General features: G+C 46.1%; 1 protein-coding gene across 1 annotated transcript in view; it reads left to right on the top strand.

Annotated features, from left to right (window-relative positions):
* The first annotated feature begins 14,062 nt into the window (after window positions 1-14,062).
* The window catches only part of LOC134026674 (glutamate receptor ionotropic, NMDA 2C-like), a 28,720-nt gene continuing 15,627 nt past the window's right edge, over window positions 14,063-27,155 (top strand). The window contains exons 1-3 of the mRNA XM_062469566.1: window positions 14,063-14,085; window positions 16,017-16,185; window positions 18,509-18,662. Of these exons, the coding sequence (XP_062325550.1) occupies window positions 14,063-14,085; window positions 16,017-16,185; window positions 18,509-18,662 (346 nt within the window). The remainder of the gene's footprint in view (window positions 14,086-16,016; window positions 16,186-18,508; window positions 18,663-27,155) is intronic.

Here is a 27,155-nt window from a genome sequence, read left to right as displayed (position 1 = left end):
TGTTACTGGCCCTTAGGGAAGAGTGTGTATGCGTGTGTGAGAGAGAGTATGTGTGTGTGTGTGTGTGTGTGTTAGGGATGGGGGGTGGGGTCTCTGCTGAGCCAGGCCTGTTTACCTCCCCCCTGACCTGCTGACAGCTGCAGATGGGAGAGATAAGAGCCAGGAGCAGCGAGCAGGACAGGTGAGATAGAGGGAGAGGACGCTGGAGAGGGAGGGAGGGAGGGAGGGAGGGAGGGAGAAAAGGAGAGAGGTATGGATGGATGGAGAGAGGGGGAGGGGGAGGAAGGAGGGAGGGAGGGAGAAAAGGAGGGAGGGAGTTGCTACTCTCGCTCAACAATTTCTACTCTGCCACAGCGACAACAACAGACCCTGGAGAGGGTCTGATAGTGCAAACTATCAGTGTGTGACGTTGAATCGACACATATGGTGCCCCCCCCCCCACACACACACACACCACTTTCATGTAACAATTAAAGGACTGTCCCACGTAACGTACGCCAGGGTGGAAAGATGGCAAGTTCACTCCGAAAGTCTCCTCCCTCCAATCCTTATGGGTTGGGCTCTAGAATTACACAGGATTTCCCTTGTGGACGGTCTGTTGTGTGGTCCATTTATGGGGCAAGGGGGCAAACTGCACCCCACTCCTGGCCCTGTGTTGATGAATGGCTTCTTTGTGGGCCTGTGGAAACAAGCAGAAGCCCTCCTTCCACCTCCATATGGCGCGGCCTATACATCTCCCATAGCCTGGGGCCACAGTGAACATCTGCCCCTACCGAGGTGGACTTGAGCGGGGTGTCTCATTGCTCCCAGTGACCAACTGTGCGGCTTAGTCTTGTCTTTTTTTGTGTTTTTTGTTGCTGCTAAATGTAGATGTTTGTTAGGCAGCCATAAGGTATGCTTTTATTCATCATTTTTTTGGCCGGTTTGGCTAGTTTGCCCCAAATCTGATAGGCTGTGCATAAACAGGTAAAGGCCATGGCTCTGCAGTTTCCTCCCTAATGGTCTTTTTGTTTTGAATTCTGCTGAGGGGGTGAAAACGTCTGCTTGATGTTCCTTTCATTAGAGATCTAATGGACTCGTCTCTGGAGGCGCTTGTGACAGCAGTGCAGTCTTCACCCTCTTCTTTGACTTTGGAAACTATGATTAAAAAAAAATCCCCCCCAAATCATCCAGATGGTTTAAAAAAAAAAAAAAAAAAAAAAAAAAAAGATCCAGTCTGTTTCCCAGTGTCCCAACATGGCTCTTATTGTTGGTGCTTTAAGATAGTGACAACATTTGGAAACCAGATGTTCTCCTTCCTCCTGAAGGTGGGCAAGAGCAGGAAGCCCGCTGAAGGTGAATTCCTGTGGAATAAAGCTCCACAGAGACTTAATTAAAAGGCCGGACTGTGCAAACGTTTATCCTGCCCCTCCACCCCGCCTGCCGCCTACTTAGGGGAGATTTAGGGCTGTTTCCATTGTCTTCTGGGCTCCCTCCCCTCTTGAGTGTGATGGATGGGTAAACGCCTACCTGCTTAAAGGTGTGATTGATGAGTAAATACTGGTTGTCCCCAAGGTGGCTGTGGACGCCGCTGGGCTGTGGTGGAGTTGGGGATGAACGTAACCCTGATCCCCCTGCCATCATAAATCTCTTCCTTCTGCGGTGGAACAGGCCGCATATGAGCTGGTGCTGATGGGAGGAGGCCCTGATCCAAGCTGTCCGTGGCATTTAGCGCTGGGAGCTGCGTGGCGAACTGACTGAACATTTTTTACAAATAAACGTGCTCTCCCCCACCCATGCCCCCCCCCCCCCAGGGCAGACTGACATTCTTTGGCAGAGGTGTGTGTGTGTGTGTGGGTCAGGGGAATTATTCTGTTCATTTCCAGCCATATAAAGGAGTCTCAGAAAGATCCAACACCAAGCTCCAACAGACAGCCTCGTAGTCTTATTTGGAGTTGAAATGAATGTTCAGCACTTTTAATAGTCAACGCATCGGACGCCAGCAATGACTGAAAACAGAAGGCCTATAAACTAATAACTGAAACTGCATCTAAACTATAATAATAATATATATAATAATAACCTCTGAAGTTGGCCACAGTTGAGGATGGACAGTGGTGATAGTTATTTACTGCTGTTGTCCAAAGGCTGTGTGTTTGTATAAGTGTGTGTGTGTGTAAAGGTGTGTCTTTACCCTCCTCAGATGCGAGAGCTGCGTGGACATGCTGTTTGTGCGCGGCTCGGGGAACTGTGTGCAGTGCGACACGCCCCTGAGGAAGGGAAACTTCCGGGTTCAGCTCTTTGAGGACCCTGCGGTGGACAAAGAGGTGGAGATACGCAAGAAGGTCCTCAAGATGTAAGGAGGGATTGGAGGGGAGTGAGTGAGAGAGAGGGAGGGAGAGGGGGAGAGAGGGAGAGTGTAATAGAGAGAGAGTGTAAGAGAGAGAGAGTGTAAGAGAGAGAGAGAGAGAGAGAGAGAAAAAAACTGAGTGATTTGGTGTGAGTGAGTCCGAGGGGGCGGGCTCTGGCCTGTGTTTGTGTGTGTGTGTTCACATCACCCCTCCCAATTCTTAAGCTGTCTTTGTCTTAGTCATTATGACGTTTGTTTTGTAGACAAAGACCTCCCTCCAGGGGAGCTCAAATTGGAAGGCTCTTTCCCTGCCACATTTCTCACCTCACACCCTCTGACTGTTCCTCTCCCTGGCGTTCATATTTTTACTTATTTTACGTTGCATAAGTTCCTAATATAACATTTTATGTGTTGATATTCAGAGATGGCAAAAGTACACACATCGTTCGCCCGAGTAGAAGTACAGATACTCAGATAAAGACTGGTAAAAGTTGAAGTACTGACAGCACTTTCATGTTAAAGAAGTATGGGCTCTGACATTTATTCATTAGTCATTACTACTACCTTTTTTGTTTGTTGTTAAAAACAATCACACACAGCATGACACAAAGTTTTTTCTAACACATTTTTTGCTAAGAATGTTTCAACCTTTCAAAACTTTTTTTCGAAAATGGTCTTTCAACAAAGCTTTAAATATATATTTGTTTTCAATCTTTCAAAACTGCCTTGCTGTAGCTTGGTAGGCTAGCTTACGTTTGTTGTGCGTGATAGCCAGGAAATGAAAAAAGGCGCTTGGTGACAATAAATAATATTGATCATGCCACCAAATACAGATTCAAACTAAAGTAATGAGCCTGGCTTTAAAATGTAGGAAGTAAAAAGTACAGATATTTGTGTAAAAAATTTAAGGAAGAAAAGTAAAAGGTTGTCCGAAAAAATTATTGTAAAGTACTGATGCCAGAAAAATATACTCAAGTGCAGTAACAAAGTATTTGTACTCGTTACCTCCCATCTCTGTTGATATTGGATATGGTCAGACTTGATTTAATGACCTGAAGAAGAACAAAAAGAGACATTTAATTCCACCTTCTCCAATTTCTTCTCCGCAGTTACAACAAGAGAGAATTTGACTTCCCCAGCCTAAAAGACTACAATGACTACCTGGAGCAGGTGGAGGAGATAGGTGAGCCAGGTCACTGCACTGGACAGGGCTCAGAGACAGAGTGATACACGCTCTCAGGGTATCGATTCTTCCCAGGTCTTGGCAGACACAGAGCTGTTCGACAGCCTTCAGAGCCAGCCAGGGTCAGGGTTCAGACTGTATGTCTGCCAACGCTAGATAACTCTCACTTCCAACACCCTGAACTGTGACAAGATTGGCCCTCACTCTGGCCAGTGCATCGTTAACCTTATCGTGGACGATAGACTGTGTTATGCAGGACTTCCTGTGTGCTTCTCTCCTGTGTCTAGTCTATAACTGGACCAACAACATAGATGTTGACGGCACCAAACAGGTCATCGAGCATTACCAGAGAGAAAACCGGGACATCATTCAGAGGAACAAGGCCAAGCTGGTGTGTACTCGCTACGCCACACCGCGTGGAGACATGACTGATAAGTGAATGAGTTCATTCACTCGAACTCATTCATTCACTCGCTGACTCACTCACTACTGCTCTTTAAGGGAGTTAATTTATTCACTCATTCACTCAGTCAATTTCTAACCAAGTCACCCACTCCCTCCCTTTCTCCCTCCCTTTCTCCCTCCCTTTCTCCCTCCCTTTCTCCCTCCCTTTCTCCCTCCCTTTCTCCCTCCCTTTCTCCCTCCCTCCCTCCCTCCCTCCCTCCCTCCCTCCCTCCCTCCCTCCTGGCTGCAGACCCGGGAGCAGGAGGAACTGGAGGAGATGCTGCTCCTGGAGAAGCAGGAGGGGGAGCAGAGGCGTCTGGATCTCCTGCAGGACGAGCAGAGACAGCTGCAGGCCAAGAGGAAGAACAAGCAGGCTCTCCTGGACGAGCTGGTGAGACACACACACAACCAGCCACACACACACACACACACACATAACCAGACACACACACACACACACATCCAGACACACACACACACACACACACACAACCAGCCACACACACACACACACACACACACACACACACACACACACACACACACACACACACACACACACACACACACACACACACACACACACACACACATACTGGTTATTGTACCCATGTGAGGACCTTGACTCAGACCCCACGAAGTGAGGGCCACCCTATCTGGAGGAGCAGGGAGCCTGCAAAAATATATTTTAGCACTAGATGGCTCTCACGAGGCCAGAAGTCACCTCAAAATCACGATACACTCGTTAGAAAAAATATGTGCACAGACCCGCGGGTGTGAGGACCACTGGTTACTACTCTGTTACTAGGTAGATTTTAGATCACATGACTTTTCTTTTGTCCACACCGGATCGCCATTTTCGGTATATGCCGCTCATATACTGACTATGGCTTTCACTTTAGTTGTCGACAAACCAATTTGCACGAGTTTGAATTAAACGATTTAATGTAAAAGCAGATTGTGGTGTATGGGTTTTAATGGACTTATTTTGATTATGTATTTTAACTACCGAACTATTACAGATGCGTTAGCAATTTTCGCATGAAATGATTTAGGTCACGTAAGCACACAAGCACAAAGATTATTTCAACAACGCCGAATGAAAATCTATTTAACTATTAAGCAGTTTAATACCGTAAAGTCACTCACAAAATAACTGATACCTGCTAAAAAATATATTGACTTACCAATACGGCTGACACATGTTGGCAAATTTCTTTAAGATCTTGCAGTCTTTTAGAGCGGTAAACCGCTTTAAAAAAAAAGATCTACAGTATTCATAACTCCTGACGTCAGTTAACACGAGTTAGCAAGCACAAGGAAACTGGTTAGTTATTTAGCTTACAGCAATCCTGGCCACGACCAATCAATGAAGCATGAATGAAATCCATAGACTATAAGAATGTTGGCCATATTAGTAAATTAGCAGAGGGGTTGATAACGCAAAAGCATTCATTATAATCTGAATCAGAAACCGGTTTATTTCCAAGTTGCCTACGTTTTCACATACAATAAATTATATTTGGTGCTGTTGGTGCAGACAAACACAGTAGTTATATAAAAATAAAAATTGTTAGTGGATAAATGAGTGGTTCTCAACTGCCTTTTTGTGTGTATGTTGGTATGTTTCCCAATTACCATTTGCAGTTACATATAAAATGAAACCGATGTCCATTAGTCAAGAGAAATGTTAGATAGAAAAGAGGATACAGTAAATACAGTAGATAACTAGTTTGGTGTAATACAATATCCTTAAAACACCTGTCTTCATTCAATTAATACGTCACAGATATTAGGTGATTGAGGGAGCAATCAGACAGGCAGTTAGGTAGTCAGACATTCAGGTAATCAAGAGTCCAGAGCAGTCAGGTGGTCATATCTGACCTGGGAGGTGAGGGGACAGCAAGCCTTGTATAGCTAGTACAATGAAGGTCAGGCTTCCGCACTTGATAGAACAATAAGAAATCTGTCATGTCCTCGAGGTGTGTAGGTCCTCGAGGGTGGGCAGATTGCAGCCGATCACCTTCTCAGCAGTGCGGATGATACGCTGCAGTCTGCTCTTGTCCTTGGCAGTGGCAGCAGCGTACCAGATGGTGATGGAGGAGGTGAGGATGGACTCAATGAGGGCTGTGTAGAAGTGCACCATCATTGTCTTTGGCAGGTTGAATTTCTTCAGCTGCCGCAGGAATGACAAGAGCAGACTGCAACGTATCAACCGAGCTGCTGAGAAGGTGATCGGCTGCAATGTGCCTAGCCTACCCTCGAGGACCTACACACCTGGTGATAAATCTTGCCTAGGGCGCCAAATGTGCTAGGACCGGCACTGCCTGTGTGGTTCTATGCTGGCCTGTGTGGCTGACTGTCATGGCCTGTGTGGTTCTGTCCTGTCCTGTGTGGTTCTGTTCTGGCCTGTGTGGCTGACTGTCCTGGCCTGTGTTGTTCTGTCCTGTCCTGTGTGCTTCTGTTCTGGCCTGTGTGGCTGACTGTCCTGGCCTGTGTGGTTCTGTCCTGGCCTGTGTGGTTCTGTTCTGGCCTGTGTGGCTGACTGTCCTGGCCTGTGTGGTTCTGTCCTGGCCTGTGTGGCTGACTGTCCTGGCCTGTGTGGTTCTGTCCTGTCCTGTGTGGTTCTGTTCTGGCCTGTGTGGCTGACTGTCCTGGCCTGTGTGGTTCTGTTCTGGCCTGTGTGGCTGACTGTCCTGGCCTGTGTGGCTGACTGTCCTGGCCTGTGTGGTTCTGTCCTGTCCTGTGTGCTTCTGTTCTGGCCTGTGTGGCTGATTGTCCTGGCCTGTGTGGTTCTGTTCTGGCCTGTGTGGCTGACTGTCCTGGCCTGTGTGGTTCTATCCTGGCCTGTGTGGCTGACTGTCCTGGCTTGTGTGGTTCTGTCCTGGCCTGTGTGGCTGACTGTCCTGGCCTGTGTGGTTCTGTCCTGTCCTGTGTGCTTCTGTTCTGGCCTGTGTGGCTGACTGTCCTGGCCTGTGTGGTTCCCTCCTGGCCTGTGTGGTTCTGTTCTGGCGTGTGTGGCTGACTGTCCTGGCCTGTGTGGTTCTGTCCTGGCCTGTGTGGCTGACTGTCCTGGCCTGTGTGGTTCTGTCCTGTCCTGTGTGCTTCTGTTCTGGCCTGTGTGGCTGACTGTCCTGGCCTGTGTGGTTCTGTCCTGTCCTGTGTGCTTCTGTTCTGGCCTGTGTGGCTGACTGCCCTGGCCTGTGTGGTTCTGTCCTGGCCTGTGTGGTTCTGTTCTGGCCTGTGTGGCTGACTGTCCTGGCCTGTGTGGTTCTGTTCTGGCCTGTGTGGTTCTGTCCTGTCCTGTGTGCTTCTGTCCTGTCCTGTGTGCTTCTATTCTGGCCTGTGTGGCTGACTGTCCTGGCCTGTGTGGTTCTGTCCTGGCCTGTGTGGTTCTGTTCTGGCCTGTGTGGCTGACTGTCCTGGCCTGTGTGGTTCTGTCCTGGCCTGTGTGGCTGACTGTCCAGGCCTGTGTGGTTCTGTCCTGTCCTGTGTGGTTCTGTTCTGGCCTGTGTGGCTGACTGTCCTGGCCTGTGTGGTTCTGTTCTGGCCTGTGTGGCTGACTGTCCTGGCCTGTGTGGCTGACTGTCCTGGCCTGTGTGGTTCTGTCCTGTCCTGTGTGCTTCTGTTCTGGCCTGTGTGGCTGACTGTCCTGGCCTGTGTGGTTCTGTCCTGTCCTGTGTGCTTCTGTTCTGGCCTGTGTGGATGACTGTCCTGGCCTGTGTTGTTCTGTTCTGGCCTGTGTGGCTGACTGTCCTGGCCTGTGTGGTTCTGTCCTGGCCTGTGTGGCTGACTGTCCTGGCCTGTGTGGTTCTGTCCTGGCCTGTGTGGCTGACTGTCCTGGCCTGTGTGGTTCTGTCCTGTCCTGTGTGCTTCTGTTCTGGCCTGTGTGGCTGACTGCCCTGGCCTGTGTGGTTCTGTTCTGGCCTGTGTGGTTCTGTTCTGGCCTTTGTGGTTCTGTTCTGGCCTGTGTGGCTGACTGTACTGCCCTGCGTGGTTCTGTTCTGGCCTGTATGGTTCTGTTCTGGCCTGTGTGGCTGACTGTACTGCCCTGCGTGGTTCTGTTCTGGCCTGTATGGTTCTGTTCTGGCCTGTGTGGCTGACTGTACTGCCCTGCGTGGTTTTGTTCTGGCCTGTGTGGCTGACTGCTGCTGTGGACCTCCATCAAAACAACAATGGATCACTATCTGCTACTCCCAAACCGGGCACACAGGTTTGACCAGGAGAGCACAGGACCACAAGTAACTGATTATTACAATCTTAGTATGTTGCATGGGCTGATTCACTTAACTATAAAGTAATTAAAACAAAATAATAATATATCTAATAATATATCTTAAAGTGACCAAAACGCGTTTTCCATCAACAATCCTTAAAACAGTTTTCCTCCCTAAATTGCCCTCTCTGATTTGAGTCCTCTGACTTACACACACCACTGACCACCTGTCATAAACATCACTTGAACTAGCTATGCAACTCAGAACCTAGTGGGGGAGGGGTAAGTGAGTTGTGCTGTGCTGGAAGCCAAATCAAATGTATCAAACTGCCACTTACCAACCTCTCCTAAGGCCACACAAAATGCAGCCTGAGGTCTCCCAACTTGACTGGCACAAATATTTATCTGGTTATATTAGGAGACTATTCAATGTGGTTAATTAATCTATACCAAATATATTGCACGCAATTACATCATTGCATAGACTATGCAATGCAAAGTTTGGCTGAATATCAGATAAAAAGTTTTGTCATAAGTCTGGAAAATCTCACAAACAAGCTAAAAGTAGTATTATATATTTTTTAAATCCTAAATAGAATTTATTTACATATGTAAAAAAATCAGAGTAAGCTTGATAAGTCTCTGTCAAAATTTCAGATCGCATTCAGTGAGTGCAGAGCAGTGGGGGTGGGGGAGGGGTATCTGGATAAGCGCGTCTGTTAATTGACTAAATGTATCGTTTTCAAACTGCCACTTCACAACCACTCTCCAAAAGCAACACAATATGCAGCCTTATGTCTCCCAACTTTTATGACTGGCACACAACTGTTTCTGTTTATGTTAGGAGACTATTCAAAGTGGGCAATTAATTAATCCATACCAGATTTCATGCAAGTACATCATTTCATAGACTATGCAATGCAACGTTTGGCTGAATATCAGATACAAAAATTCGTCATACATCTGGAAAATCTCATGAACAAGCTAAAAGTATTATTATTATTTTTTTTATCCTATATATTTTTTTTTTTTACACATGTAAAAAGAAATCAGAGTAAGCTTGATAAGTCTGTCAAGATTTCAGATCGCATTCAGTGAGTGCAGAGCAGTGGGGGTGGGGTATCTGGATAAGAGCGTCTGCTAATTGACTAAATGTATCGTTTTTAAACTGGCACTTCACAACCACTCTCCCAAGGCCACACGATATGCAGCCTGTCTCCCAAATTTTATGACTGGCACACAAATGTTTATGTTAGGAGACTATTCAAAGTGTGCAATTAATTAATCTATACCAAATACATTTCATGCAATTACATAATTGCATAGACTATGCAATGCAAAGTTTGGCTGAATATCAGATAAAAATTTAGTTTAGTCACTATTCTCTAAAATCTCATGGACAAGCAAAAGTAGCATTATTCAAAACCTTTTCCTTAATATGTACGTATAGAATTCATCAACATATGTAAAACAGAGTGAGCATGATATCTGTCAATAAGTCAGATCGCAAGTGCAGTGCATGGCAGAGGGGGTGGGGGAGGGGTGTCGTTTTCAAACTGCCACTCTCCCAACGGCGCTTCGTGCTTCGCGGAGAGATTGACAGGCAGAAATTTGGGCAATAGTTGCTGCAAGCATTTTATAAACGATCAAATGGTGTGGGAAAAGTCGAAACTTACAAACAGGGGCAATGCAAATGTGCGCACACATTGAAATATTTGACCTGATGCAGATCATAATGAAACTAAAGCAGAATCCGGACATTTTCGCAAATTTAGAAATCTTGGCCAGACGTTTTTTTGTCCAGGAAAAATTGTTTTCAAAAATGTCAAGCCAAAATCGCCATTGATTTTTATAAACTTTATGTTTGGCCTAGATTGTAATAAAAATTGAACTAGCAGCCCTTTTACTTGTTTTGCCCAAGCTCAAATATGATATGTGAGACATTTAGTAACTGATATAAACGTTAATCCAGGTCTATGTATTGCATTTGGGTTTCCCAAATGAAGCAAAAGCAGGTGGCCACATCCTTCCTCTCTCTTGGTCATGTGGTAAAAATTCGAGCCAATCAGAAAAATAGCCCTGATTCAGGAACCAATCAAAAAAGGTCTGCGACTCAATGGGAAAATCCGAATGCAACACCAAGCCTGGCCTACAGGGGTGCACTAGAGCATAGAGCCAAAACACAGTTTTTGACGGCCTACCACATAGGTGAGGACATTTGCTGAAATTTGCAGAGATGGATGCCTATGGTCATAGGGTGTCAGTGTAAGAGTTTGAAGCGATTTGCTTGTGAGGACCATCAAAAATGTCCTCACAAAGAAAAATGTCCTCACTTTAAAGGTCTTTTGTCAGGTTGTGGTCCTCACAAGTATAGTATTACAAACACAGACACACTCACACACACTCACACACACAGACACACTCACACACACAGACTCACACACACTCACACACACAGACACACACACACAGACTCACACACACTCACACACACAGACACACTCACACACACAGACTCACACACACTCACACACACAGACTCACACACACTCACACACACAGACTCACACACACTCACACACACAGACTCACACACACTCACACACACAGACACACTCACACACACTCACACACACAGACACACTCACACACACTCACACACACAGACACACTCACACAGACACAGATGTCTCTTCTCTTTGTTTAATTTTCCGTCACTATTAGCACATGCACACACCTACACAATCAGAAAATGCAGACATTTACACACATACACAAACATATTCCCTTGTTCTATTCCAATCGGCATCCTAGTTAACCTCCCAGCAGTGCTCCCCCAGCACACACACACACACACACCCACACACACACACACCCACACACACACACAAGCACACACACAGGCATCTGGCGTGAGAGGAGAGGCTGGCAGTGTACTTGGAGAGGCTGGGAGAGGCTGGGAGAGGCTGGGAGAGGCTGGGAGAGGCTGGGAGAGGCTGGCAGTGTACTGGGAGAGGCTGACAGTGTACTGGGAGAGGCTGGAAGAGGCTGGCAGTGTACTGGGAGAGGCTGGGAGAGGCTGGCAGTGTACTGGGAGAGGCTGGAAGAGGCTGGGAGAGGCTGGGAGAGGCTGGCAGTGTACTGGGAGAGGCTGGGAGAGGCTGGCAGTGTACTGGGAGAGGCTGGAAGAGGCTGGCAGTGTACTGGGAGAGGCTGGGAGAGGCTGGAAGAGGCTGGGAGAGGCTGGGAGAGGCTGGCAGTGTACTGGGAGAGGCTGGAAGAGGCTGGGAGAGGCTGGGAGAGGCTGGCAGTGTACTGGGAGAGGCTGGGAGAGGCTGGCAGTGTACTGGGAGAGGCTGGGAGAGGCTGGCAGTGTACTGGGAGAAGCTGGGAGAGGCTGGCAGTGTACTGAGAGAGGCTGGGAGAGTCTGGCAGTGTACTGAGAGAGGCTGGGAGAGGCTGGCAGTGTACTGAGAGAGGCAGTGTGTACTCTGCCTCCCTGACGATCTAGCGTACACACACTCCTCCACTACCCCCCACCTTGGTGCTGCTTTTAACACACACACACACAGAAACACACACATCCAGTCGTACCAACCTCTCTGCTGTTTTCTCTGCCTGGTGCCTCTTATCTCTCTGGTCCTGAGTTTGCTGTGTGTGTGTGTGTGTGTGTGTGTGTGTGTGTGTGTGTGTGTGTGTGTGTGTGTGTGTGTGTGTGTGTGTGTGTGTGTGTGTGTGTGTGCACAGCCCATTAGACTGGAGGTCTGGGGGAGGTTAGGGGTGATGTGTCATTAGTGCTCTCTGCATTCTGACACGGCCCACTACCTTCCTACACACACACACACACACACATTAACTCAGAAACACACACAAAAGCTCTCGCACACACACACAAGCTCAAACACACAAACAAACACACACAGGCCATTTGACAAACATGATTTCCTCCTCTTGCCTGCTGCACCTACTGCTACCCCTGCATGAGCCTCTCCCCTCCTCAGATCTTCAGTCGGGGGCAGATGGGACAACAGAGCAGTCAGGCTCCTTTGATGAGGCTGCCTTGATGACCGCGCAGAATAGCCATGCCCAAATGTCCCTATCAAACTGTGAGGACATCATTTTGGTCAAACGGTCGATGCTGGGTGAGGATGTTGGCTGGTTGTCCCTAAATGCTGGACCCTATAAATGATAGAGGACCTTACAAATTAACTGGAGTATGTAAATAAAGCAGGGACACAGCTTGGCGATAAAGAAGTTTGGCATCATGACATCACTTCCCTGCAGTACAGTGACCCAGCATTCTGACCCCCCCCCCCCCCCCCCCCCCCCCCCAGAGTGAAACGGGGAGATATTCTGTCCGTCACGTTGTTGGTAATCCTGACTGATAATGAAGAGGAATCAATTTCTCTGCTGCATTGTGGGTACGTCAGCACGGTTGAAGTTCATATGCATGGCGTGTTCTGTCCTTCTAGTTCCTGATCTGTCCTTTTAATTCCTGATGTGTTATCTTACTTCCTGACCTGTCCTCCTACTTCCTGTTCTGTCCTGCTACTTCCTGACCTGTCCTCCTACTTCCTGTTCTGCCCTGCTACTTCCTGACCCTCTGAGGAGGATCTCTGAGTACAGCTGCTTGATGATGGCTGCAGTACAGTCCCAGTCCCAGGTGTTCTCTAACACACGTGCCCCCTCCTACCCTCCCTGACTCCACAAAAGGAGTAGCAGAGAGCCCTTCCTGGCAGGAACACAGGGTCACAGTCAGTAGGTGGAACAGGGCATCTAGAGTACTGATGATGTAGCAAGGATAAGGGCAGAGGTCTGCGGTGTTTGTGGAGGTTTTTTGACAGGGCAGGGCGAAGGGGCAAGGACAGGAGAGGAGGGGAGGGATGAAGAGGAGGAAGACAGGACAGGAGAGAAAGAAAGGAGAGAAGTGAAGAGACAAGGGGGGATGAGAAGACAGAGCCGCAGAGGGCGAGGACACAGCAGACAGGACTGCTCAGAATCGGGGTGATGGTTTAGCAGAGTTTCTAGGCTGCTGTATTGACCCAGAGGGCGCTGCCATTAGCTGGGAGAATAATCCTGCATTGTGACCATCTCCTCCTGCCTTTGTTTGTTTGTCATTAATTTGTGTCGGATTTGTTTTGGTCCGGCCCGTCTGTGCTTCCATCTGTCGAGTCCATGACATAATGCTCCAGCCCACAGAGCAGAGAGAGAGAGAGAGAGAGAGAGAGAGAGAGAGAGAGAGAGAGAGAGAGAGAGAGGGGGAGGGAGGGAGGGAGGGAAAGAAAGAGATCCACCTAGTCATTTCCGTTCTCCCTGCTCTGCTCTGACGTCACAAAGCCTTTTTGTGTCATTTCCCATTTCTCTCTCTTTTTCCTCTCTTTAGGCATTTCCATCTTTGCTCTCTCTCTCTCCCCTCCTTCTCTCTCTCCCCGCTTCTCCATCTCTCTCCCCCTTCCCTCTCTCTCTCCCCCTCCCTCCCTCTATCTCTCTCTCTCCCCCCTCCCTCTCTCTCTCTCTCTCTCTCTCTCTCTCTCTCTCTCTCTCTCTCTCTCTCTCTCTCTCTCTCCACCCTCCCTCTCGCTCTCGCTCTCGCTCTCTTTCTCTCTTACCCTACCTCTCTTTCCTGCCTTCATATCTCACTGTCTCCATCTCTTTCTCACGCTCTCTATCTCTCGCTCTCTTTCGAATTCCTTCTGATAAGATCGGATCCCAGCGTCCTTGTTCTTCTCTGCATCATTAAGCTCTATTGGTCGTCTATCAGTCATGTGACTGCACGCGGTGTGTTGACCAGAGCAGTGACATGTATATTTAATTCAATAACCGCTCAAGCCAGGTGTGGGAGACAGGAACACAGTAGCTATCCAGTCTCTCCATTGATGATGAGGCATAAATGCTTCGCTTTGTCTCCCACAGGTCTGGTCATTCAGGACCGCCAGATCAATAACACTCTGTAATGATCAGTAAACCAATGTTGGTGGGTGGGTGTGTGTGTGTGTTGGTGGAAGGGGGATGGTGTCTGGAATGTTTATATTGTCACTGACCTCAAATTGAAATCATTTTAGACTATGCAATTTTGGCCCTGGCTGTCTGTCACACAACATACATCCACACAGTGGAGTGGTTTGGGTCGACCTTTCAATACCCTCGAGAGGTAATACTGGAGGTAATATGATAGTGAAGCGTTGTTTAGTTGATATTAACATTCATTTCCAGGTCCGCGTCTGTCTCCCAATATCTGGTCACACTGATCGCCAGCCACTAAGCCTGTTATTCCAGTTATAATATTTGTTTTTCGGATTGGTTCATCCTGTATGCTCACTGTCCTGTGACTGGTCTAGCTCTCCTTCCAGGCACAGCAGTCTGGGCACTGACAAGTAAACAGGATGAATGTGAAAATAAAACACTATGTAGTAGTGTGACTCCACCGGTTGGTCAATATCAGGGTGAATATCCATCTTCTGTCCTTCTGTCAACAGTTTCACGGTAATCAGAATCAGAATCAGAATGGGATTTATTCGCCATGAAAGTTTGCACAGACAAGGAATTTGCTTTGGCAGGAAGGTGCATACAATAAACATATACCTAAAATTTAAATATGTGGACTATCTATACTAAGGGTACATAAACTAGCAGTACTAAGTGGGATTAGAATATAATTAAATATACAATAAAATAAAATATAAGTTGCCGTAAATTACAATATAAAAATACAAAAATACAAATATTACAAAAAATACAAATGTACAAGATACCATTTTGTAATGCAGTGCAAAAAGCAGTGTGTTTTAAGCAAGAAGTCATTAGAGTCAGTGTGGTCCCTTGGCCTTGTTGAAGAGGCCAACAGCGGAAGGGAAGAAACTGTTTTTGTGGCGTGAGGTATTGGTCCTGATGGACCGCAGCCTTCTGCCGGAGGGGAGTGACTGAAACAGGGAGTGTCCAGGGTGGGAGGAGTCGGCCACAATCTTCCTCGCTCGCCTCAGGGTCCTCGAGGTGTGCAGGTCCTCGAGGGTAGGCAGATTGCAGCCAATCACCTTCTCAGCAGTGCGGATGATACGCTGCAGTCTGCTCTTGTCCTTGGCAGTGGCAGCAGCGTACCAGACGGTGATGGAGGAGGTGAGGATGGACTCAATGATGGCTGAGTAGAAGTGCACCATCATTGTCTTTGGCAGGTTGAACTTCTTCAGCTGCCGAAGGAAGTACATCCTCTGTTGTGCTTTCTTGATGAGGGAGCTGATGTTCAGTTCCCACTTGAGGTCCTGGGAGAGGATAGTGCCCAGGAAGCGGAAGGACTCCACAGTGTTGACTGGGGAGTCACACAGGGTGATGGGTAATGTACATTACCTAACATTAGTTAGGTTGTAAATGACTGTGTAGTAGTCTAACTCTGCAGTTGTCTAAGGTTGATGGGAAGGTGTATATCTACATGTGGAGATTCATCTTGAGTTGTCTTCTAGCTGGGGGATGGTTAGATGGTGTTAATTTCTTAAATCGTTCATTCGTACTTACGTTTTCCTCTCTCCTGGATTTTGTCTTTCAGAATTTTCGGTCAAGCGTTGTTGATATTAAGGTTGATTTCCACCTCAAACAGATCTCTCCCATCTGAAGTCTCTTCCCTTTGTCTCCTCAGTAGAAGTCAAACACAGTATCTAGGTTAGCTATTGCTAACGTAAGGAAGCCTACACTCTCCTCCCTTCTGGTGTCCCAAGGAGTGTTGGTGACACACAGGCTCGATAATTCTCTTGCAGAATCTAAACTATTTTCTCTCTTCTCCCCCCTCTCCTCCCTCCTCTTTTACCCTCTCTTTTCTCTCCTGTCTCCCCTCTTTCTCCCCTTCCCCCTCTCAGTATCGTGGGTCACACAGAGCCCTACACCAAGCTCTGCTGCAAGGGCTTCTGCATTGACATCCTGAAGAAGCTGTCTCGCACCATCAAGTTCTCCTACGACCTCTACCTGGTCACTAACGGCAAGCACGGCAAGCTGGTGAGGGGCATCTGGAACGGCATGATAGGGGAGGTGAGACCACGTCGTTAGGGCTGCATGTGGTGGGGGCCAAACCCGGGTCGCCCCGCCTCCCGTTAGACCAAGAGTTTCATCAGAGACTTGAAGGGTTTCCCTGTGGCTTGACGGGGGTGGGGTAGTCTCAGGAATGACAAGACTGTGGTGTGGGCACCGAACCCTGGATCTCAGGCAGCACTGGCACACCACTGGACGGGGGTTCCGAACCACTTCTGCTACACTTGCTTATTCAGTTCCATGCTGATAAACAGCAGCTGCAAGGACTCCGGTGAGAGAATCCAGGGCTGCGAAGGGAGGTCATTTGCAGTTTATAAACCGTCCTTCAGGGTAAACACAGACACTCTCCAACTTAGCTGACAGCCCTGCTATTTGGGAATACCAATTTAAAGTATGAATTAATGACCCCTAAACAAAACGAATAGGTGTACCGTAATAAACAGAGAGGACCATGACTAGGGCAAGAGGAGAGGAAGACAACAGGTATAAAGGAAAGAAAGAGGGGGAAAAAAAACGAGTTGAATGCCCTTGTAAATAATCACCACCATCAGATGAATGGATTAGTGTCCGGCTCAGTGCTTTGCATGGCTAAGGTTCCTGTGGTTAGCATCGTCAGCTCCTGCTAGCTCGACGTGCTAGCTCAGCAGCGGGGAGCCCATTGTGCTCAATGGACCATCTGCTGCTCTCGTGGTTAGCTATATGCTAACAGCTAGCGGCTGAGGCAATGGAAGGTGGCTGAACGATAAGAAAGGCAGGAAAGAGAGGTAGGGTAAGAGAGAAAGAGAGCGAGAGATAGAGATGGAGACAATGAGATATTAAGGCAGGAAAGAGAGGTAGGGTAAGAGAGAAAGAGAGCGAGAGAGAGAGCGAGAGAGAGAGAGAGAGAGAGAGGGAGGGGGGAGAGAGAGAGAGATAGAGGGAGGGAGGGGGAGAGAGAGAGGGAAGGGGGAGAGAGATGGAGAAGCGGGGAGAGAGAGAAGGAGGGGAGAGAGAGAGAGCAAAGATGGAAATGCTTAAAGAGAGAGGAAAAAGAGAGAGAAATGGGAAATGACACAAAAAGGCTTTGTGACGTCAGAGCAGAGCAGGGAGAACGGAAATGACTAGGTGGATCTCTTTCTTTCCCTCCCTCTCTCTGAACGATGAGAAAGAGAGAGTTTTGTGTAGAGACAGAATGAGAGCGGTAGAGAGAGAGAGACAGTGGCTGTAGAGGTAGAATGTAAGAGAGAGAGAGATACAGAAAAAAAGTATTAAAATAACTACACACTAATCACTACACACGTCAATATACATCCCATATTTTTTTCAGCTGAATATTTCCTTTCTGTTTGGATTGTCACATCACTTCCTATGCCCTCATCAACGACTGAATCAGAGAATAAAGATTAAAAAAATAATGAATATGTACAGAAATAAATACATACAATACACACATACACACACTTTTACATGTATCGGTTTACAGTATAATGGTGTACAGTAAGTGTGTATCACCTGACAGGGATTAAAGAGAAACGCTTCGTGTGGGTCTGTGATCTCTGTTGATGTACTGGATCCCTCCGGGGTTTGGTAATCCACTACAACAGCATTCATCCCTTCAGGGGTCAACCGGGTCAACAGCTGCAGCAGTTGGTCACACACTCGCGCACGCGCGCACACACACATTGCAATTGTCGGCACAGGATGTGTACATGGTTATGTAGGTGACCTAGAGATAGGTACGTATATCTATGTGTTAGAGCCTCGAAGGGGTCGTAGGTTCAAATCCCCCCATGTATGTCAAGTTGGATTAAAGCCTTTACAAAATGAACACATAACATTCCCGTAGATATGTGGATTTATATCTGTCATTTATCACCTACAGTGACAGTGTGGACATCCCTCTTCTCTTTTCATGTTGTTGGCTGATGAAATCCCTCCCAAAGGTCAAAGGTCATCTCTCAGGGTCAGAGCGGTGGCAGGGATGACATATGGCCCCAAACACCAGACATCTCTCTGCTCTGCATCTCTGAGAACTGTCTCCTTGTCTTCATCTCCTTCCTCCTCATCCTCATCTTCTGTCTGATCTTGGACCTTTCTTCTCCTTCTCCTTTTTCTCCTTCACCTCCTCCTCTTCCTTCACCTCTTCCTCCTTCACCTCCTCCTCTTCCTTCACCTCCTCCTCCTCTTCATTCACCTCCTCCTCTTCCTTCACCTCCTCCTCTTCCTCCTCCTCCTCCTCTTCCTTCACCTCCTCCTCTTCCTTCACCTCCTCCTCTTCCTCCTCCTCCTCCTCTTCCTTCACCTCCTCCTCTTCCTCCTTCACCTCCTCCTCCTCCTCCTCCAGGTGTTCTACAAGCGAGCGGACATGGCCATTGGCTCATTGACCATTAACGAGGAGCGCTCGGAGATCATCGACTTCTCTGTGCCCTTCGTGGAGACGGGGATCAGCGTGATGGTTGCCCGGAGCAACGGGACTGTCTCTCCCTCTGCCTTCCTCGGTAAGAGTCAAATCAAACTTTATTTGTATAGCCCTTTTTTTACAAGCAATGCCAGAAAGGGCTTAACAGAATCCCACAGATCAGCCGTCTGCTGAATGATAGAACTATATAGAAGAACGATATATAAATGTATCGACCCCCCCGACCTGTTGTTTTTACTTCTTTTGGGGGGGGGTTCAAGTCTTAATTAGGGGGGTCAAACCCCCCCAAGCCCCCCCGTAATTCGAACCCTGATAATAACCCCTTTGGTCATTTCCCCCAAAACACACATGCTAACCCCTTTGGTCATTTTATCCAAAACACACATGCTAACACCTTTGGTCATTTCATCCAAAACACACATGCTAACCCCTTTGGTCATGAAGCGGGGTTTGCTTGTTTAAATAGAAATACTTTATTTACAATAAAGTATCTAGTCTTGGGGCAACACCTTAAATTGGTTTTAGGACATTAAGGGATCCTATGTTTAATATGTAATCAGTCTAATCTTAAGGAATTAATTTGTTCTAAGTGTAGAGCGGATCAAGAATGAGGGACTAGAATACACGAGTTAAAATTAAACACAATAATTTATTGGAATAAATGGAAATATAATGAACAGTAATGGAAATATGTTATTGGCTTTAGTAAGAGTTTGATGGGCTAACAGATAAAACAAAACATACAATGCGTCAGATGGAAAGAGCGGGAAGGGGGAGGAGAAAGAATCAAGGCCTTTGTCTAATAACGGGAATGTCTAGTGGTGAACTAATGGGAGTTAGTTCTTTGGTCATTTTCCCCAAAACACACATGCTAACCCCTTTGGTCATTTCCCCCAAAACACACATGCTAACCCCTTTGGTCATTTCCCCCAAAACACACATGCTAATCCCTTTGGTCATTTCCCCCAAAACACACATGCTAACCACTTTGGTAATTTCATCCAAAACACACATGCTAACCCCTTTGGTTATTTAATCCAAAACACACATGCTAACCCCTTTGGTCATTTCCCCCAAAACACACATGCTAACCCCTTTGGTCATTTCCCCCAAAACACACATACTAACCACTTTGGTCATTTCCCCCAAAACACACATGCTAACCCCTTTGGTCATTTCCCCTAAAACACACATGCTAACCCCTTTGGTCATTTCCCCCAAAACACACATGGTAACCCCTTTGGTCATTTCCCCCAAAACACACATACTAACCACTTTGGTCATCCCCCCCAAACACACATACTAACCTCTTTGGTCATTTCATCCAAATCACACCTGCTAACCCCTTTGGTCATGTCATCCAAAACACACATGCTAACCCCTTTGGTCATTTCCCCCAAAACACACATACTAACATATTTGGTCATTTCCCCCAAAACACACATGCTAACCCCTTTGGTCATTTCCCCCAAAACACACATGCTAACCCCTTTGGTCATTTCCCCCAAAACACACATACTAACCACTTTGGTCATCCCCCCCAAACACACATACTAACCTCTTTGGTCATTTCATCCAAAACACACCTGCTAACCCCTTTGGTCATGTCATCCAAAACACACATGCTAACCCCTTTGGTCATTTCCCCCAAAACACACATACTAACATATTTGGTCATTTCCCCCAAAACACACATGCTAACCCCTTTTGGTCAGTAACCCCAAACACACATGCTAACCCCTTTGGTCATTTCCCCCAAATGACACATGCTAACCCCTTTGGTCATTTCATCAAAAACACACATGCTAACCCCTTTGGTAATTTCCCCCAAAACACAGATGCTAACCCCTTTGGTCATTTGCCCCAAAACATACATGCTAACCCCTTTGGTAATTTCCCCCAAAACACACATACTAACATCTTTGGTCATTTCATCCAAAACACACATACTAACCCCTTTGGTCATTTCATCCAAAACACACATGCTAACCCCTTTGGTCATTTCATCAAAAACACACATGCTAACCCCTTTGGTCATTTCCCCCAAAACACCCATGCTAACCCCTTTGGTCATTTCCCCGAAAACACACATACTAACCACTTTGGTCATTTCCCCCAAAACACACATGCTAACCCCTTTGGTCATTTCCCCTAAAACACACATGCTAACCCCTTTGGTAATTTCCCCCCAAACACACATACTAACATCTTTGGTCATTTCATCCAAAACACACCTGCTAACCCCTTTGGTCATGTCATCCAAAACACACATGCTAACCCCTTTAGTCATTTCCCCCAAAACACACATACTAACATATTTGGTCATTTCCCCCAAAACACACATGCTAACCCCTTTGGTCATTTCCCCCAAAACACACATGCTAACCCCTTTGGTCATTTCCCCCAAAACACACATACTAACATATTTGGTCATTTCCCCCAAAACACACATGCTAACCCCTTTGGTCATTTCCCCCAAAACACACATGCTAACCCCTTTGGTCATTTCCCCCAAAACACACATGCTAACCCCTTTGGTCATGAAGCGGGGTTTGCTTGTTTAAATAGAAATACTTTATTTACAATAAAGTATCTAGTCTTGGGGCAACACCTTAAATTGGTTTTAGGACATTAAGGGATCCTATGTTTAATATGTAATCAGTCTAATCTTAAGGAATTAATTTGTTCTAAGTGTAGAGCGGATCAAGAATGAGGGACTAGAATACACGAGTTAAAATTAAACACAATGATTTATTGGAATAAATGGAAATATAATGAACAGTAATGGAAATATGTTATTGGCTTTAGTAAGAGTTTGATGGGCTAACAGATAACACAAAACATACAATGCGTCAGATGGAAAGAGCGGGAAGGGGGAGGAGAAAGAATCAAGGCCTTTGTCTAATAACGGCAATGTCTAGTGGTGAACTAATGGGAGTTAGTTCTTTGGTCATTTTCCCCAAAACACACATGCTAACCCCTTTGGTCATTTCCCCCAAAACACACATGCTAACCCCTTTGGTCATTTCCCCCAAAACACACATGCTAATCCCTTTGGTCATTTCCCCCAAAACACACATGCTAACCACTTTGGTAATTTCATCCAAAACACACATGCTAACCCCTTTGGTTATTTAATCCAAAACACACATGCTAACCCCTTTGGTCATTTCCCCCAAAACACACATGCTAACCCCTTTGGTCATTTCCCCCAAAACACACATACTAACCACTTTGGTCATTTCCCCCAAAACACACATGCTAACCCCTTTGGTCATTTCCCCTAAAACACACATGGTAACCCCTTTGGTCATTTCCCCCAAAACACACATACTAACCACTTTGGTCATCCCCCCCAAACACACATACTAACCTCTTTGGTCATTTCATCCAAAACACACCTGCTAACCCCTTTGGTCATGTCATCCAAAACACACATGCTAACCCCTTTGGTCATTTCCCCCAAAACACACATACTAACATATTTGGTCATTTCCCCCAAAACACACATGCTAACCCCTTTGGTCATTTCCCCCAAAACACACATGCTAACCCCTTTTGGTCATTAACCCCAAACACACATGCTAACCCCTTTGGTCATTTCCCCCAAAAGACACATGCTAACCCCTTTGGTCATTTCATCAAAAACACACATGCTAACCCCTTTGGTAATTTCCCCCAAAACACAGATGCTAACCCCTTTGGTCATTTGCCCCAAAACATACATGCTAACCCCTTTGGTAATTTCCCCCAAAACACACATACTAACATCTTTGGTCATTTCATCCAAAACACACATACTAACCCCTTTGGTCATTTCATCCAAAACACACATGCTAACCCCTTTGGTCATTTCATCAAAAACACACATGCTAACCCCTTTGGTCATTTCCCCCAAAACACCCATGCTAACCCCTTTGGTCATTTCCCCGAAAACACACATACTAACCACTTTGGTCATTTCCCCCAAAACACACATGCTAACCCCTTTGGTCATTTCCCCTAAAACACACATGCTAACCCCTTTGGTAATTTCCCCCCAAACACACATACTAACATCTTTGGTCATTTCATCCAAAACACACCTGCTAACCCCTTTGGTCATGTCATCCAAAACACACATGCTAACCCCTTTGGTCATTTCCCCCAAAACACACATACTAACATATTTGGTCATTTCCCCCAAAACACACATGCTAACCCCTTTGGTCATTTCCCCCAAAACACACATGCTAACCCCTTTGGTCATTTCCCCCAAAACACACATACTAACATATTTGGTCATTTCCCCCAAAACACACATGCTAACCCCTTTGGTCATTTCCCCCAAAACACACATGCTAACCCCTTTGGTCATTTCCCCCAAAACACACATACTAACATATTTGGTCATTTCCCCCAAAACACACATGCTAACCCCTTTGGTCATTTCCCCCAAAACACACATGCTAACCCCTTTGGTCATTTCCCCCAAAACACACATGCTAACCCCTTTGGTCATGAAGCGGGGTTTGCTTGTTTAAATAGAAATACTTTATTTACAATAAAGTATCTAGTCTTGGGGCAACACCTTAAATTGGTTTTAGGACATTAAGGGATCCTATGTTTAATATGTAATCAGTCTAATCTTAAGGAATTAATTTGTTCTAAGTGTAGAGCGGATCAAGAATGAGGGACTAGAATACACGAGTTAAAATTAAACACAATGATTTATTGGAATAAATGGAAATATAATGAACAGTAATGGAAATATGTTATTGGCTTTAGTAAGAGTTTGATGGGCTAACAGATAACACAAAACATACAATGCGTCAGATGGAAAGAGCGGGAAGGGGGAGGAGAAAGAATCAAGGCCTTTGTCTAATAACGGCAATGTCTAGTGGTGAACTAATGGGAGTTAGTTCTTTGGTCATTTTCCCCAAAACACACATGCTAACCCCTTTGGTCATTTCCCCCAAAACACACATGCTAACCCCTTTGGTCATTTCCCCCAAAACACACATGCTAATCCCTTTGGTCATTTCCCCCAAAACACACATGCTAACCACTTTGGTAATTTCATCCAAAACACACATGCTAACCCCTTTGGTTATTTAATCCAAAACACACATGCTAACCCCTTTGGTCATTTCCCCCAAAACACACATGCTAACCCCTTTGGTCATTTCCCCCAAAACACACATACTAACCACTTTGGTCATTTCCCCCAAAACACACATGCTAACCCCTTTGGTCATTTCCCCTAAAACACACATGCTAACCCCTTTGGTCATTTCCCCCAAAACACACATACTAACCACTTTGGTCATCCCCCCCAAACACACATACTAACCTCTTTGGTCATTTCATCCAAAACACACCTGCTAACCCCTTTGGTCATGTCATCCAAAACACACATGCTAACCCCTTTGGTCATTTCCCCCAAAACACACATACTAACATATTTGGTCATTTCCCCCAAAACACACATGCTAACCCCTTTGGTCATTTCCCCCAAAACACACATGCTAACCCCTTTTGGTCATTAACCCCAAACACACATGCTAACCCCTTTGGTCATTTCCCCCAAAACACACATACTAACCACTTTGGTCATCCCCCCCAAACACACATACTAACCTCTTTGGTCATTTCATCCAAAACACACCTGCTAACCCCTTTGGTCATGTCATCCAAAACACACATGCTAACCCCTTTGGTCATTTCCCCCAAAACACACATACTAACATATTTGGTCATTTCCCCCAAAACACACATGCTAACCCCTTTTGGTCATTAACCCCAAACACACATGCTAACCCCTTTGGTCATTTCCCCCAAAAGACACATGCTAACCCCTTTGGTCATTTCATCAAAAACACACATGCTAACCCCTTTGGTAATTTCCCCCAAAACACAGATGCTAACCCCTTTGGTCATTTGCCCCAAAACATACATGCTAACCCCTTTGGTAATTTCCCCCAAAACACACATACTAACATCTTTGGTCATTTCATCCAAAACACACATACTAACCCCTTTGGTCATTTCATCAAAAACACACATGCTAACCCCTTTGGTCATTTCCCCCAAAACACCCATGCTAACCCCTTTGGTCATTTCCCCGAAAACACACATACTAACCACTTTGGTCATTTCCCCCAAAACACACATGCTAACCCCTTTGGTCATGTCATCCAAAACACACATGCTAACCCCTTTGGTCATTTCCCCCAAAACACACATGCTAACCCCTTTGGTCATTTCCCCCAAAACACACATGCTAACCCCTTTGGTCATTTCCCCCAAAACACACATGCTAACATCTTTGGTCATTTCATCCAAAACACACCTGTTAACCCCTTTGGTCATGTCATCCAAAACACACATGCTAACCCCTTTGGTCATTTCCCCCAAAACACACATACTAACATATTTGGTCATTTCCCCCAAAACACACATGCTAACCCCTTTGGTCATTTCCCCCAAAACACACATGCTAACCCCTTTGGTCATTTCCCCCAAAACACACATGGTAACCCCTTTGGTCATCAACCCCAAACACACATGCTAACCCCTTTGGTCATTTCCCCCAAAACACCCATGCTAACCCCTTTGGTCATTTCCCCCAAAACACACATACTAACCACTTTGGTCATTTCCCCCAAAACACACATGCTAACCCCTTTGGTCATTTCCCCTAAAACACACATGCTAACATCTTTGGTCATTTCATCCAAAACACACCTGCTAACCCCTTTGGTCATGTCATCCAAAACACACATGCTAACCCCTTTGGTCATTTCCCCCAAAACACACATACTAACATCTTTGGTCATTTCATCCAAAACACACCTGCTAACCCCTTTGGTCATTTCCCCCAAAACACACATACTAACATATTTGGTCATTTCCCCCAAAACACACATGCTAACCCCTTTGGTCATTTCCCCCAAAACACACATGCTAACCCCTTTTGGTCATTAACCCCAAACACACATGCTAACCCCTTTGGTCATTTCCCCCAAAAGACACATGCTAACCCCTTTGGTCATTTCATCAAAAACACACATGCTAACCCCTTTGGTAATTTCCCCCAAAACACAGATGCTAACCCCTTTGGTCATTTGCCCCAAAACATACATGCTAACCCCTTTGGTAATTTCCCCCAAAACACACATACTAACATCTTTGGTCATTTCATCCAAAACACACATACTAACCCCTTTGGTCATTTCATCCAAAACACACATGCTAACCCCTTTGGTCATTTCATCAAAAACACACATGCTAACCCCTTTGGTCATTTCCCCCAAAACACCCATGCTAACCCCTTTGGTCATTTCCCCGAAAACACACATACTAACCACTTTGGTCATTTCCCCCAAAACACACATGCTAACCCCTTTGGTCATTTCCCCTAAAACACACATGCTAACCCCTTTGGTAATTTCCCCCCAAACACACATACTAACATCTTTGGTCATTTCATCCAAAACACACCTGCTAACCCCTTTGGTCATGTCATCCAAAACACACATGCTAACCCCTTTGGTCATTTCCCCCAAAACACACATACTAACATATTTGGTCATTTCCCCCAAAACACACATGCTAACCCCTTTGGTCATTTCCCCCAAAACACACATGCTAACCCCTTTGGTCATTTCCCCCAAAACACACATGCTAACATCTTTGGTCATTTCATCCAAAACACACCTGTTAACCCCTTTGGTCATGTCATCCAAAACACACATGCTAACCCATTTCTTCATTTCCCCCAAAACACACATACTAACATATTTGGTCATTTCCCCCAAAACACACATGCTAACCCCTTTGGTCATTTCCCCCAAAACACACATGCTAACCCCTTTTGGTCATTTCCCCCAAAACACACATGCTAACCCCTTTGGTCATTTCACCCAAAACACACATGCTAACCCCTTTGGTCATTTCCCCCAAAACACACATGCTAACCCCTTTGGTCATTTCCCCCAAAACACACATGCTAATCCCTTTGGTCATTTCCCCCAAAACACACATGCTAACCACTTTGGTAATTTCATCCAAAACACACATGCTAACCCCTTTGGTTATTTAATCCAAAACACACATGCTAACCCCTTTGGTCATTTCCCCCAAAACACACATGCTAACCCCTTTGGTCATTTCCCCCAAAACACACATACTAACCACTTTGGTCATTTCCCCCAAAACACACATGCTAACCCCTTTGGTCATTTCCCCTAAAACACACATGCTAACCCCTTTGGTCATTTCCCCCAAAACACACATACTAACCACTTTGGTCATCCCCCCCAAACACACATACTAACCTCTTTGGTCATTTCATCCAAAACACACCTGCTAACCCCTTTGGTCATGTCATCCAAAACACACATGCTAACCCCTTTGGTCATTTCCCCCAAAACACACATACTAACATATTTGGTCATTTCCCCCAAAACACACATGCTAACCCCTTTGGTCATTTCCCCCAAAACACACATGCTAACCCCTTTTGGTCATTAACCCCAAACACACATGCTAACCCCTTTGGTCATTTCCCCCAAAACACACATACTAACCA

This window comes from Osmerus eperlanus, chromosome 9, assembly GCF_963692335.1.
Source record: "Osmerus eperlanus chromosome 9, fOsmEpe2.1, whole genome shotgun sequence".
NCBI lineage: Eukaryota > Metazoa > Chordata > Actinopteri > Osmeriformes > Osmeridae > Osmerus > Osmerus eperlanus.
Note: the sequence above shows the minus strand (reverse complement) of the source record. Positions and strands in the feature narration are given on the sequence as shown.